This window comes from Falco rusticolus, chromosome 4 (genome assembly GCF_015220075.1).
Source record: "Falco rusticolus isolate bFalRus1 chromosome 4, bFalRus1.pri, whole genome shotgun sequence".
NCBI classification, from domain to species: Eukaryota; Metazoa; Chordata; class Aves; order Falconiformes; family Falconidae; genus Falco; species Falco rusticolus.
The window spans coordinates 71,526,933-71,542,098 of NC_051190.1; the positions used below are offsets into that span (position 1 = coordinate 71,526,933).

General features: G+C 37.2%; 1 protein-coding gene across 1 annotated transcript in view; it reads right to left on the reverse strand.

Moving 5' to 3' along the window:
• The window catches only part of PLXDC2 (plexin domain containing 2), a 271,594-nt gene that overhangs the window by 145,267 nt on the left and 111,161 nt on the right, over nt 1–15,166 (reverse strand). Inside the window, exon 2 of the mRNA XM_037385483.1 lies at nt 1,879–2,090. Coding sequence (XP_037241380.1) covers nt 1,879–2,090 — 212 coding nt within the window. The remainder of the gene's footprint in view (nt 1–1,878; nt 2,091–15,166) is intronic.

A 15,166-nucleotide genomic window follows, 5' to 3' on the forward strand; every position in this document is an offset into this window, starting at 1 on the left:
TGCGGAAGACTTTGCGACATATGGATTCTTCCACTGTTGTACACTTTACCTCCTCTATAAAGCCAGGCATCAAGGTATTTTTTTGTAAAATGCCTGCATGTTGTAGAAGGGATTTACCACGGAATCCGATAATGTGTAAAACCACAGCTCAGTTATCTTATTGTGCTGGGAAAGACCTTAGGAAAAGAGCAGGCTGTGACAGAACACAAAACCTGAATTTAAAAAACTCAGAAAGGGTGATGTACTTTTGAGGTTAGGACACTGTAAGGCCATTAATCTGTCAGGAAAGATGGCCCTGGAAAAATACTATATATGTCCATTGCAAGCATTTTTTTTTTTTTCTGAATATTGTGTTACATGAGTGTTAGACCGGGAGCTCTGACCCGTTTTGCTTCATAAGAGTTTGGAACTCAACTGAACAGAGACACTGCTTTGGGATCTACAGGTAAGCAATGGAAAGATCAGCTACATGAAGTTTCCTGTACCTGAGCCATCTTCTACTTTACCTGCTGAAATAATTAGAAGCAGGATTGACCTACGTTGTGCCCGAGTGAATTGCTATAAGTATGAACAGATGGGGATTACAGGGGGCAAAAACCAAACCATAAAATCAACATGCAATTCAAAAATATAATTTACCAACTAGTGACTTCCATGTTTATGCAAGAGGAAACATAATTAGTACTGTGCAAACTGAGAAGCTTAAAAAACAAAGACAAAACACACCTCAGAAAACATTACTGGTTTTTGACTCATGCTGTAGAGACACCATTGTCTCTAAAGATGGGGTTTATATTGCTTTGTTTTTGTTATTGTGTAATATAACAACCCAAAATCTGAAAGCTGTTTTGTCTGTCAGAGCGAGCTCCTCAGAACTGAAAAGTACATAGCACTGTTGCTTTGGAAACAGAATATAAAGACAGAAAGTCTCAAGTGTAGCTTATTCCGAGCTATATTTTATTGAAAAAGAGGATGTGGATTATATTAATAAGAAAATCCCAAACCTAATACTTAAAAAAAATAATCAGTAAAGATACAATAATTATTGTACTAACACCTATCTGCATATAAAGACATAATCATTTCAGCCAGTATGCTTATGTAACTAAAATAAAATAGCATAATTCCAGAAATCATCATAGGGGGAGACATTTTGCACTAATCAATCAAAACATAACATTATGTTTAACTTCTGCTCTCCCTACACGACTTGAAACTGAAAGCAGCTTTAAAGACATAACTGGTACTCACTTAGATTTATATTATGTCCATATGAGGGCAACCTGGCAGTTAAAGTTTTTTAAACAAGAATCAGAGACTGAATGAAACTGTAAAACAGAGGGAAAATGTCCCAAGACTTCATGCAGATGGATTTGATCCATATTATTCTTCTCTGGAAGATCAACAATTAAATAACATAGGTAAATTGTTTCAGTGATAAACCTGATGTTTTTTTCCAGTTTCTCATTTCTCTAGGACCTTTCCCGCTTCATGTCTGGATATCACTCGCCATGAAGACCGGGCAAAATCTCACAAGCTAAGGTGTTTACCCCAACTTCTAAGAAATAAATCAAGTTTATTTTAATACTACTTTATTTTCCAGTTCTCCAGCAAGAACCGCTACAACATGGGACTTCCCATAACTGTTTTCCAGCAGAGAGACAGACACTTTCAAGAGACATCAAAAGTCAGAAAGGACAGGATCCAGCCTCAGGACAGAAGAAAAAGCTGGCTTCCATGTGCTGACAGGGTCACAAAACCAAAGACCATGAGGTTCTCTTCCCCTATCAATTTCTGAGTACACCAAAACACTTTTACTTACCCTGAACCAAAAATAACAAACTTAATTAAACAAAAATAGATGGAATTAATTTCTACCTCAATCTGGGTGGTGTTGTCATGTCCTTCTTCAAGCAACAGATCCGTGAAACCCCCTGGCTCAGAAGAATCCTGCCCCATACTGGCTCTGTTGGTGTCAACTGATTTGAGAGACTCTGAGTGCCTTCTCCACCTGTGGCTGCTTACATGTGAATCCACTCGCACATCTTCCTCCACTCCAGAGAAGCTTGGAACAACTTCATAAAACACACCTGTTTGACAAAAAAAACCCAAACCCCAAAAAGATAATAAGTGAGTGGAGCTTTGATTTAGTAATCATAATTGAAAGCCTAAGAATAGTAATTTTTTAAAATGTTTTGAACAACATAGAATATCCATTTATATCTCTGATAAAGTTCCTACAACAACAACAACAATGTGAGCATTTAAAAGGATAGCAGTTACACTTCTATAAAAATCAAGAATTTAGACTAAGTTTTGTAGATTCCTCTACATGTTCCCTCCTAAATGTTTTACTTTCCTGCTTATTTTACGTCTGGGAAAAGTTTTCCCTCTAACTTCTGTAACTTTGATACTTGCCTACCCATAAATGTCACTTTTCAAAATAAAATAAATCTGAGACAAAAAAAATCAGTTAATCATCTAACAAAATAAAAGTAGAAGAGGTAGAGAAACACTGATATAGCCTTAGCTTTTGCTACTGATTTTATGTAGGAAAAGCTTGGAAGCCATAGTAAAAGGCAAATCAACATTATGAGAGGCATGAAAATCCATAAATATCCATCCCAGTGCAAAAACAAAGCTGTCCCATTGTATAAGTGATAAATGCAAATGATGTGTGAAGACTGCGGATACCCACTATAGCCCCTGCAAAGGGTGAGCAGTTGGATGGTCTGTTTTACATATTCCTTTTGCACTTTATTCATGCTCATTCACAACTTTTTAATGCTAGTAAATTTATCACCAAGGCAAAACCATAAATTCTTCAGTAGTTGCCAGTCTGCCCAATCCAAATGCCAATCAAAGTATTTTTTTATTCATTTATTTCAGTTAACACCATCAAGAGGGGGTAATTTTGCATACTTTGCTCTAAAAATCAGATATGCTTTTCATACTATCTTTGGGTCTAAAAGGAGTAGAGGGGTGCTCAGTGCTTTTCATGTGCAGAAGATCTTGTTCAAAAGACAGAACTGTTAGGTTCCAAATGAACTCTCAAGAGAAGTGGCAAAGTAAAAGAAAAATAGTGAGGGAAATAATAGACTTGTAAATAAATGTTTCCATTGCTTCTGTTTGGCTTCTGAACAAAGGAAGGCACCGCTTCCATGGTCCTTACTAAGCATCACATATGTTGTCTAGGTACAAAAGAGACAGCAAAATAGAAAATTACCTATCGGAGGTTTAAATAAGAAGTAAGATTTTCCTGCATCATAGCAGTAACAGGTATAGGAGTCATGGATATAGAAGAATCTGCCAGGCGTTGTTCTTGAGAGACCGGAGTTACAGGATAGAAACAGATTGTAATATGCTTTAGGCTCTGTGTGGTTCCATTTTTCTATCAAATTCCCCAAAATTCTACTAAACTTACTTCCTAAGCTATTTGATGACTTTCAGCCACATTGAAATTAATATGAGCTGAATGTGCTTTGTCAGGTAGAGAAATCAGAATTTAACGGAGGTGCAAAATCTCGGGCCATAACTTTCTTCAGAGCCCAAGAAATCAGACTTCTTTTAATTGGTGGATTTTGAAACCTGTTTCCTTGCATTTCCTAAAAGCCTTGCAACACTTGACTTCAACAAATTGCCACTGTGCTCCCAGTTTTATCAGGCAATCAGCTGCCAGATGCAGGGGGACAGCTCAGCAGATGAAGTAACCTACTCCTCCACAGTCTTTATCAAAATTTATTCAAAGGTGCCCTCGCTGCTTCAGCTCAGAGGCACTCACCATGCTGTTAGGGGGATAAGGGCATCAGAAAGCTGACAGACACAGCAAACTTCTCAGATACAATTGCAGATAGGCACTTTCTGCCTGTTACACGCAATACTTGAGGCTGGATCCATGGAGGCAATGCCCCCCAGCCACAGCCGAGCCTGTGGCACTAAGACAACTCGGCATTTTCTGTGAGGCACAGGCAGCATTAGACACCTACAAATGGGGGTCACAGGCCACACGATGAAAGCTACATGTCTGCAGGACCCTGTCCCTTCTGAAGCATGTTTCCTGGCTGCCCTTGGTGGCTCAAAACCCACATTCAGAGCATAAGGCAAAAAGCATATTCACTGTCATTTTGCACTCCCACTGCAGCCTACTCCCTTTACGGCCAACGATCAACATGTTGAGGCAATCACCTAAATTAGTAAATAGAAAATGTGAAAGTTAGGGGAGGGTCTTAAATCCTATTCACCTCAGTCTGAGCCTCAGCTGTAAAGAAAAGCAATTATACTTTGTTCTCCTGGATCCTGACTAGGAATGAACATGGTTTCTAAGCTTTAAGGTGTTCTAACATAAACTGCTTTTACTACTACTAATAATAATATAGTGCTGGAGAGATAAGCACGTTGGGGTATTTCCACTGTCTTGGAAATTCTGTTTTTCTCCATAATTTTCTTTTACAATGTAATTGCATCATGGCATCTGCAAAATTTGGCATGGGCCATTCCGCGTTAGAGAAATCTTTGATGTCGTCAGTGCACAACTTTTATCCTGTTTCAACTGTTTTAATTATGTGATTTTCCCCTTGCAATATAGAAAATGTTCTAAACCATATTGTTACTGCCATTACACTGATAGGTATTATTTTACAGGTGCAAGCTATACCAACATAAGGAAGGTTTTTCAGAATGCATTAGATCATTCTAAATTTAATAGGAGCGAGAATCAAGGGCATGAACAGATAACGTTTTCAGTTTAAAACTAGACTTTGATGTGGTTTTTTTCCACCATTATCCATGATCGCTTCTAACAGGGTTATCACTACAGTAGTTAATTGTCCTGGACTGGCACAGTGGGGATACTGAAGCTGCCATGTGAGATAAAATCAGGATGTGTTTTCAGGGAATAAAAAGATAAATTTAATGTAGGCTTTCTCCTTCATTAAACCTCTTCCTTAAGCTACTGAGGATGGAGAGAGAGAGAGAGAGAGAAGGGGCTTGGCCAGTCCAGCTCTGATCTAGCGTGATGTCTCTGGTTTATCCCAACAGATCTCTTATGCTGAGAGAGTGACAAAAAAAGATATATTTTTTTTAATGAGCTGAACAGGATGTTTTATTTTTATGTAAATATAATTCAAATATATATATTATCAGATGGATAGATAAATTAATTTTTGAGTTCTAAACACAGGCAGCTCATGAAGAAAAAGCATTCAGAGACCTAAAATTCCAGTACTTTAGAAGTTAGAACTATTTCATATTTCTGGTTAGAATCTCTGTGTAGCTAATAAATCACATAAAAAGCATTTTAGAGGAAACGTACCAAAGTATTACATATACTCTTATCTTCTAGATCTCAGAGCTTGCACCTAATTAACACTGAAGGAGAACATGACATCCAAATCAATTGGAAAGCAGCCAAATGCTGTGATATCTGATTAATAATAAAATCATAATATTGCCAAACATAGATGAGTAGTAACTTGTTCAGCTTGTATGAACAGAGACTCAGAACTACATTAAGCCTTCAAATCTTTTAAAATTGGCACTACAGTTTTCACCTGATATTTTTATGTGCAAACCATAAAAGTGTTACATATATAGTCCTGTCACTGGCATGCAAATACCTTGGTGTGAAGGTTTCTCTAGCTGATATTGTACTGTAGTATTTTGGAAATAGTAAAAATAGAGTACAGGTCTTTCTAAAGAACACGTAATTAAGTTGGTGTTTTAGCATGATCCTTCAGCACTTGCCCTTGAAGTCTTCATAAAATTAGCTATGAAAATCATTATGTCTACATCTAATTTCCCCCTTGGGTTCAGTTAAAATTTAAGATTTCAACCCTGTGTTGAATAAAGCTAGAAGGGCAGTGTGGTGGGGGTAAGGGTAACAAATCTATAAGAAGCTTTCGCTGCTCTGAGATTACTTGGAGTTAATGACTGACTGTTAGCAAGTCAAGAAACTCTTGTCACAGTTGGCCAGTTCATCCCTTCATAGCTGATGTAATCGAGCAGAAGTACCACCAACGGCTTTAAGGGAATAGGGGCATCATTCATACGAACTGGAAAGACCTACACAGAATATTTTGAGAGAAGACTGAGGAAGGGGAATGTGTGAAAATTACGGACAGACTCACTTTTGCTCACATGTAAGACAGGTGCTTCATATTTCCTTCTGTACAGTTGGTAAATGCTCACAGGAAACAGAAAGATTTTGGCATCTATTGCCTAAAACAATATGGATCCAGATAATAGCTTTCTGACTACCTTAGCTTGCATTTTAACAAGTACTAAACAAGCTTTTAAACTGTAAAGCTAACCTGATGGAGGTTACACGACCAAAACCTGTATCTTCTTGTACATCAAGACCTGATGAGGTGGTTCTGCTAGTCTCAGGTTTTGGCAGGAAGATGTGTGTCCTGTACTACAAAATACACAGAACTGCTTAACACATGTCATTAACATAAATCAGTGCTGAAAGCAGACAGCAACTGAATATATAGAGAAGTTTGTCCATTTCAATATTGTGAATTATGCAAGCAGCTCTTATAGATTGGAAATGTGGATTGGGACACACAAGAAGGATTTGCTGAAAGGGAAGAAGCTGCCTGACTACGGTGGGGGCACGGGTCCTCTGCTTTGCTAGGCTTGCCCTCAAACTAAAAAGGAAAAAGTAAATAAATCCAAAATGAAACAACAAAGCTTGACAAGACAGCTCTGATTTAGTAGAGAACGCTCGTCTCCATAAAGCTTTATTTAGAATGAAGATCTAGCTCTCACTTTACAAGAAAAAAAGAAAAATTCTGAATTTTACAGATAGCAATGTGACTAAAGGAGAAAGAATCCCTATTTTGAAACAAAATGGAAGCAAAGGTAAATCATCTACCACTCATTCAACTGTTTAGGGTTTTTTGTTTCCTCTTTTCTATGAGGTCAAACAGAGGCTTGTGGAATGTTTCAACACATCAGAACTTCAGAATTACATTTCTGAAAACCATGTGTTAATTACATTTCATGATTGCACATATTTAGGCCAACCATGCAATTTGACTAATTTCATAAATGCACCATAATCAACAAGACTTTATTTCTGAAAGCCCAGAAATACTCATACATTGAAACCTCTATTCTACAGATTGCTTCTGAGATACAGTATCATCTTTCTAAATCTGCCACAGCCCAAATGCCAGCAAAATCAAATATCAAATACACAAATTTATTCATCAAGGAAATGAAAATGCCATCACACTCCTTTAACTTAATTAACTTTCTATAGCCCATCTCATGAATCTTTATTTCTTGACCACTTTATTAGTAAAGATGAGAAACCAAGAAATGGTGGTGGAATATATGAATACTGGCCCCATGAAGTGATAGTCTCTTTGAAACATAAACATTCCTTTGAAGGATTCTCCCCATATACTGAATGCCCCATAGAACATCAAAATCAATCCCCCTTCTTGTAAGAATTTCCAGTTTAAATTACACCTGCCTACGAACAGCTCAACACTATAGAGACTTCTTTTTCTGCTGCACCCCTGATTCATGGGACTAGGACTAATTCCATCTTTCTGACCATAATTAAGAAAATTAATAACAGATAGGCTTGACTTTCAATATGTCCATGATAATAATGGGATAAATTTCTTAACAAACTCATTAATAACATGATTTGTAAAAACTATCCCACAGTGACAACTGACACACAAACAGCTGTGTCAGTTTGGATCATGATTTCAAAAACCATGACACTTTGACAGCTTCTTTTTAAAACTTGGCTGAGACTACTAAAAGAATTTTAGTATTATGTGGGAGAATGATGCTTAGGATGTCCTATTTTCACCAAACGGGATGAGCATTTGTGTGGCCTGCAAAGGAAGTCAGAGGTTAACGGTAATAAAATACTGAATGATGACTAGTTATGATCACAGTACTGCTGCTGAATTGTATGCTCAGAATAATAAATAATGTCTAAAATAATAACACCACCTTGATGCATGTTTTTCTTGCAATTATGCAATAAATAGCTACTAAGATTCATGTCCAATACGGAGCTAGTATCAATAATAAAAGGCACTACAGCAGGGAAATAACATAACTGGTAATTTCCTTACATATGCGTTTTATCAACAATATGAATTCAAGACTTTTCCCTTCGCAACCTCTTTCTATTCAGTAATTACTTTGCAGCACTACAACTGGTCCTAAAGAGCATATTACCACACTTCTAGAACTTTACCTTCGTCACAATTATAACTGTTACAGTTTGTTGTGGTGGTGTTTTTCTTTTAATTGCCTGATTTACTTTCATTTTGCAATTATTTATGTAATCATACTGGTAAATTAAAGTGGTATTGGTAAAGCCAGACTCCACCAGTAACAATACTGTAACTTTGATTAGCATACATCAACACTGAAGAAATATTGACTATTTCTTCACTCATACTCTCCAGCTACAGAAACACAATAATTTAACAGGCATGTTGAATTGAAAGCAATCTGATTATAGCTTTATAATGTATTATGGATTTGTTTTGCTGCTCTTCCTGTCAGTTCCACTTGGGGCCTAAGACCTAAGTTTATTGCTAACTTGATACAGACAGAACAGCAGAAAACCAGATGGCTTGCAGTCTTGAAGATGCTGGGTAATAAGAGAAGGGAGAAGCCATTGTAGTAAGAAGATTTAAAAAAGGAGGGGGAAAAAAGATGTGTTATCATTTGATGTGCTTAAACTTTTTCATACACACAATCTAGATGGATTTAAATTGCTTTCACAACTAAGTTTTAAACAGAGTCTAGGGAATGCCAATGATAAAAGAAGTGGAAGGCATGTAACATCTCATACTGGCTAGGCTCTTACATGTCTCATGCACGTCTGCATCCCACAGGCACAGACCTTTTGTATTATTTTTGGAAGAGAAAAACACAATTATATTTATACTAACAATAAAGAGTATAATCCTTTATCACAACCCTCCACTTTCTGAGACAGGGAGACAAAATCATGTTGAAAGCATACCACAGAAAATGAAGATGGAATTGATTCTGGATTTCCTTACAAAAGAAGAAACTCTAATAGGCTTAGATACCCAGCCATGGCAAATTCAATTTGAGTAGTACTCAGTATCCCTATTAACAAAAAAACAGAAAAGCCAGAATCGTGTAGTTGTGAATTAATTTAAAACTCCACAGATGTACCATTACTGATGGGATATTTTCCAGAGCTTTCAGGTGAATCAGGTCAGAGAGTCAGACCTCATGGAATGCATGAAAAAAAATCAAAACCATGTTATTAGTGCCTATCTAAACTCATTATACAATGCACAACTGAAACAGTTTCTCCAATTGAAAAATGGTAGAGTTTTCTTTCTCCCTTTTTCTTGTATCAGCTGCTGTCTTCAGCATCGCTTCTCTTCACATAACTTTCATTTTTGCTATACATACAACCATCTTTTAACACTGGTCTTCAATCTTTTTTTTCAGCTGAATATCCCTAAAAGTTTCTTAGTGGAGTTGTAGATTTACTCAGAGGAATACTTCTCAGTTCTCCCTTTCCCCTCCTCTTCAGCACAGAATTTGGCATCACAGAAGGGATGCCTGACTCTCCTGATCTCACCTGACTAGCAGAAAAGAGGTGTTTCCTGATACATTGAACAGTGCTGGGATTCTTCCTTTTGACATTTTACTTTCAGCTACCCATATTCAGCATGATTAACATCACTTGATGATTGCACACCATACAAATAAGTTTCATATCCACATTCCCAGTAGCACTTCCAATAATTAGTAATGCAGACACCCAAGTGTACCTAGATGAATATTTATCACATACTAAGTTTCCACGTAAAGCAAAAGGAAGTATATCTGTAATGTTCTTATGTTACTGGCACACAATTAAAAATATTAATAGTTGTATTTTCTTGTGGATTATCAAATTACAGCATAGAAAAGCAGAAAGTTAACATGTTTTAAATCATCTGAAGTTTTCTGTTTAACCATTGTAGCAATAATGTCAAAATGTTAATTCATGTGTAATTTATGCATTTTATGTCCAAACCTCACTGTATCACAGACCCTTACTAACACACAAAATTATTTGTGTAAAAAGCATCAAAAAATAAAAAATTCAACCAAAAATTGTCCTGCTAAGAGAAATTGAGATCTCTCTATAATATTCCATTTATATGCAAATTCTTGCTTTTCCAACCTAGATTCAAAGGTTTTCCTGAGAATACTAATGCCAACTGCATTTTCTTTAAATGCATTGGACAAAAGTTTACAAAGGCTTTTTTTCTAGTCAATAGAAGGATTACAGTATGATTGCTAACATCAAACAGTAGCATTTAAAGCCATCTCCAATGTGTCCACCTCACAGTTTCAACATGAAAGCATCTGTTTCCTGAAGGATCTAGCAAACTTGTGCACTAGAACAGGTTGAGGATGCCAGCCTCATGGTAGATCAGCTTCTTCTCTAGATACAGGCTTAATCAGAATGAGTGAGCAATCCATTCAGCTAGAAGACACACACCAATGTGAACAGGTATGTAGACAATAAAATGGAGTTAAAAGATGGACAATTTTGCAGTCATACCATTAGGACTAATTTCTGTTTCTGGGCAACACACAAAAGCATATAAAAATAAACTAGTAATTTTTAGTTTGAACTGCAGCATGTGTCTGGAACTCCTTTTGCATGGTGTGTCGAGGGAGAAGACAGCAACTATCTGGGATGTACTGAACTCTGTTAGTTTGGCTAATTTACGCCCTTCCCAGCAGTCAGTGGCAAATGCAACGTTGGTAGAAGGGTTATCTTCGGTTTTAGCCTGAGGAAAAGCCAGAGGCTATGACAGATGCAAGCCCATTGCTTGAAAAATGGATTTGCACAGACAGCACTAGTCTTTTTGTAGTGTGCAGAGGCAAAGAGCAGCAATTCCAGGGACACTGCTCTGGCCAAGGTAACATCAGTTAGCTCTCCACAGGCCTGTCACTCACTGGTGCTGGAGCAGCATCAGAGGGTAATTGGCTTCCTGGGTAGCCCTGTCAGGCTGACTTCGAGTCAGGCACAGGAATCCATGTCAGCATTCACACCAAAGGCAACCACACTGGGTTTGGTTGCTCAAGCGAAGAGATACAGACAGGAAAACAAAGCTCACATATCAACACAATGGACCTACCCATACATACATGTATATGCAACATCACCTTGCAGGCACAGATTAAAATCAGAGCAACCTGGCACGCTGAAAATAAGAGAAGAAAGGTGGTGTAACACCTCATCTGGTACAACAGTGATCAGGGACACGCAGACCAAGGTTTTCCTCTCCTCCCTTGTCAGGAGTGCCCAACAGACGGTAATCACCTTGTTAACAAGATTTTCTGTGAACAGGGACAAAGCCCCCTTACTCCTAACTCATTTCTTACTGAGTCTGGCAGTGGGTCAAAATACAGCCTACACAAAAAACACCACAGCTCAGAACTCAAACCCACCTGAACACCTGCAAACAAGGTAGATCATGCAACATAGCCCGGCACGACTGAAACATGACACATTTCTCCTGCTGTGTCCTCAGTTCCCTCTACCCCCCTCACAGGAGTAGAAAGGATGTGGTTTGTGGTATTAGATGTTTCACAGAGCTCAGAATCTGGGAAACTGGAAAACGGACAAGCAATTGCCATTGCCCAGAAATCCATAGCGGGGAATGCAATGGTATCTGACATTATAAAAGCTGAAGAAGAAAGCCGCATGACTTTTCTTCCAGTGTGGTGTACTGGTAAAAGAGAGTTTTTTGAAGATGGGAAAGTTAAAATTTACAACTGTTTGTGGAGACACAACTTGGCCTTTCCTTCAGCTCAGTGCTAAATGCACAAAATTATTTCAGACAGAACTTAAAATTTAAAACCCTTTATTTTCATTATGGATTAAAGAAGGAAATTTTATATCTTCTTGCATTTTCTGCACACAAAGGTTTCCTAGACCAACAGTGATTCAGGATTTGGAAAGATTATACCAGGTACAAGTAAATAGATTGATCATTTGTGGAATTAGTGAATTCACTAGGTAAAATGACAGAATGCACTACATTGTGGTGTTGAGACAGGGTTTCCCTAACATGTACAGCAAAACATAAAAGTAATAAACTGGCATGTTCAAATATGGAATTGCTCCACTGGTCAGGAAAAATAAAGATGGTCTCACTGGGCTTATGTGGTAAAGTTACATATTTAAGTCACCAATAACTGAGAAATACATTAAATGTTAGTACTTTAAAATTCTCAAGATGTTTTTGACCTAATTTTCTTGGCTTTAGAGATAGACTGAATTATGCTTACTGTATTTTATTCTTGGCTTTTTCTGTAGAGATGAGATAGTCAAGAAATTACAATGATATTTTTTTTAGAAGAAGAGCTTGAAGCTTGTTTCAATGTCTTTTCACCCTCAAATTCAACCTAAATTTCTCTATACATTTACACAGTTCCCTAATTTCTGCATCTTTTGTTCCAAAAGAATAGTACAAATTTTTTAAAAAGAAGATATATTTCCTTCCATTTTAATCCATATGCATTAAGCAGGTATTTTCAGGACTTTTGAAAACATAATAGTGATTTCAGACAATAAGGGTTCCAATCTGATCTGATGCCGTAAATCATTGCTGTAGATATAGCCCTCTGTAAGACCAGCCACTAGAGTCAGAACTTTTCAACTTTCCAGGAAGCACAAGTGAAAACTAAGTAACTACAGTAAATATATACGGTGCAGAGACAGATTCTATAAAAGGAACCAAAAACGTACTGTGAAAGCCTGGATTACTTAGGTTTTTTAGTATTTTTGCATAATAGCTCAATGGATGCTTCACTTTTGCTATCTTTAAAATGTAGGTAAAGATAACTGTTAAACATATTTTGTGATACTGATGACAAGCATTAGATAATAGCTATGTACTATTTTATTACAGAAATGCCATTGTTTATTTCTTCCAAAATCTCTGTTACTGTGCAGGGTTAAAGTATTTTCTGTCTTATCAAATGAAGATTGAATCTGTTACTGAAAGTAAAATAAGTCTAAATGCCTTCAACTTCTTTTCAGGAAAAATTCTCATTTTATCTTCATCAGGAGATCTGCTGGGGAAAAAACACCATGTTTCTAGCACACTAATGGGAGGAAATTAGAACAGAGACTGTTCTTAAGCTCCAGCACAAAATCTGCATTGCTAAAACTGATGTGAGAACAAAAAAATAAATAAATCATATATTAATGCGGAATTGTTGCAGATACATATTTAGAGTCAAAGAACAGCTGTATTAAACCTATCAAGAAGCAGAGACATAACAATAAGAATTAAGCCAGTTAGAGATAGAAACGATAGAAATACATTCTTTGTTTAGCAGAAAAGAAATAATCTATTTGAAAACTGGCAGAGATACTGGGGAAGAAGATAAAATATTGCATCAGTCTTGAAACTTGTCAAAGCAATGAAATTATCTAGCAAATGTTTAATTGGACTACCCAATATATGGAGTATTGAATATTGACTTTGTCTTCCACCAAAAGGCAGACAAACTAGTACTGTGAATTGTGCAAATACAGAGTAAAGTGCAGGAAGGGTACAGCTTCACAGTTTTTAACTAACCAACAGGACCGGAATGATTCAACTCCTATAGAGAGGTTTTACAATTGACAAATGAAGCATAATTTTTTGTATCTATTACACTGTGCACTGTTTACATGCACTTCCATTGTGCCTAAATAAAATGAGGGAACTCCATTGCTGGCATCCATTTTTAATATAGGGAACTTACATGGAACTTAGTTACTTGGATAGACATGTTCTGGGAAAAGATAGAATAAATGTGGTTTTTTTTCTTTATTATACACTTTCCAATTCTACCACAACATTCCCAAGAAAAAAACATGAACAGCTATTCAGCACATCCGCTGGGGTGGCTTTGCTAGCATGCCATGTACATATATTTCATCTGTGCATTTTCTTAATGAGGAGGCAGAAATGGATACTGTTGTGCTGCAAAGCACATGGTGCTTTGGAAGCTGTGCAGGGATGAGCCAGCTCAAATGACATCACTTTACACTTACAAAAGGACAGATTTACAACTAACTCCATCTGCTGTGTCTGTGCTTTTCTAAGTAGAAGATAGGACGTTATGTAATGCACGAAGATCATTACACATTGATCATAACATGAAGAGTGTATTATTTTACTTTTCAGAGGGTAAAAAAGAACAGAGGCAACAAACAGAACAAGACAGTTCACTACATTTCTTAAAAAACACAAGTGTGCTTAAGTGCTTTGGAGTGGCTTATTTAGTAAATGAAGCTGAGCTTATAGGGGTTCAGACTTGGTAGACTCAATGCCTTAGATGCATGCGAACACTGCCCAGTGCATTAAGAGAGCTGAAGGGGTGGCTCTATGAGAAAGAAACCTTCTTCACAAGAAGATTTGTTTCCTTCTCGAGTAATCACTGTGGTGCAGAGCATTTACAGTTCTGTTCAGCCACTTTCTCAAGCTGCTGCTCAGGTTCTTTATTATCACTGGTTAGAAGGCACATTCAAAGAAGAAAGAGGGGGGAAATGGAAATGAGTGAATACAGTGAGTTTTAAAAGTTTTTGGACACAATGGCATTTGAATGTTTACCTCCTCCTGGCTTATTAATCACAGGAATACTCCATGTACAGTATGATTGGGTAAATAAATCAGTTGAAATGTGGCCATTGTGTTAGACAGAGACTGATATATCTGTAAAACATACTTGAAAAATCACCTGTGTTTCTTCTCATTCTACCCACTACAGATTTTATTCCCAACAAGCACATATTAACACGGTCTCAACATGCTATTTTCTTCCCTTTCCAAACGAAGCACAGTGCCAGCAGTTAGCTGTGATACCCCACACCTGTGTTGGTATGACAGTAAAGCACTAGACAGTTGCACGAAAAGATATCTTTTACAGCAGTCATATTTCTATGTTAAAATATCTTGCTGAGAAGGTTTTAACCCACAGACTGGCTGACAGCCCATCCAGAGCCACAGCCGCCACAGTAAGGCTTGGAAAGCAGCTCTTCACTTCTTGCAATAGGAAACTGATTCAACAAGACTCATTCTGTGTATTAAGGGTACAATGCAAAGATTTACCTCATTCCTGGACAGAATATATATTGCATAGA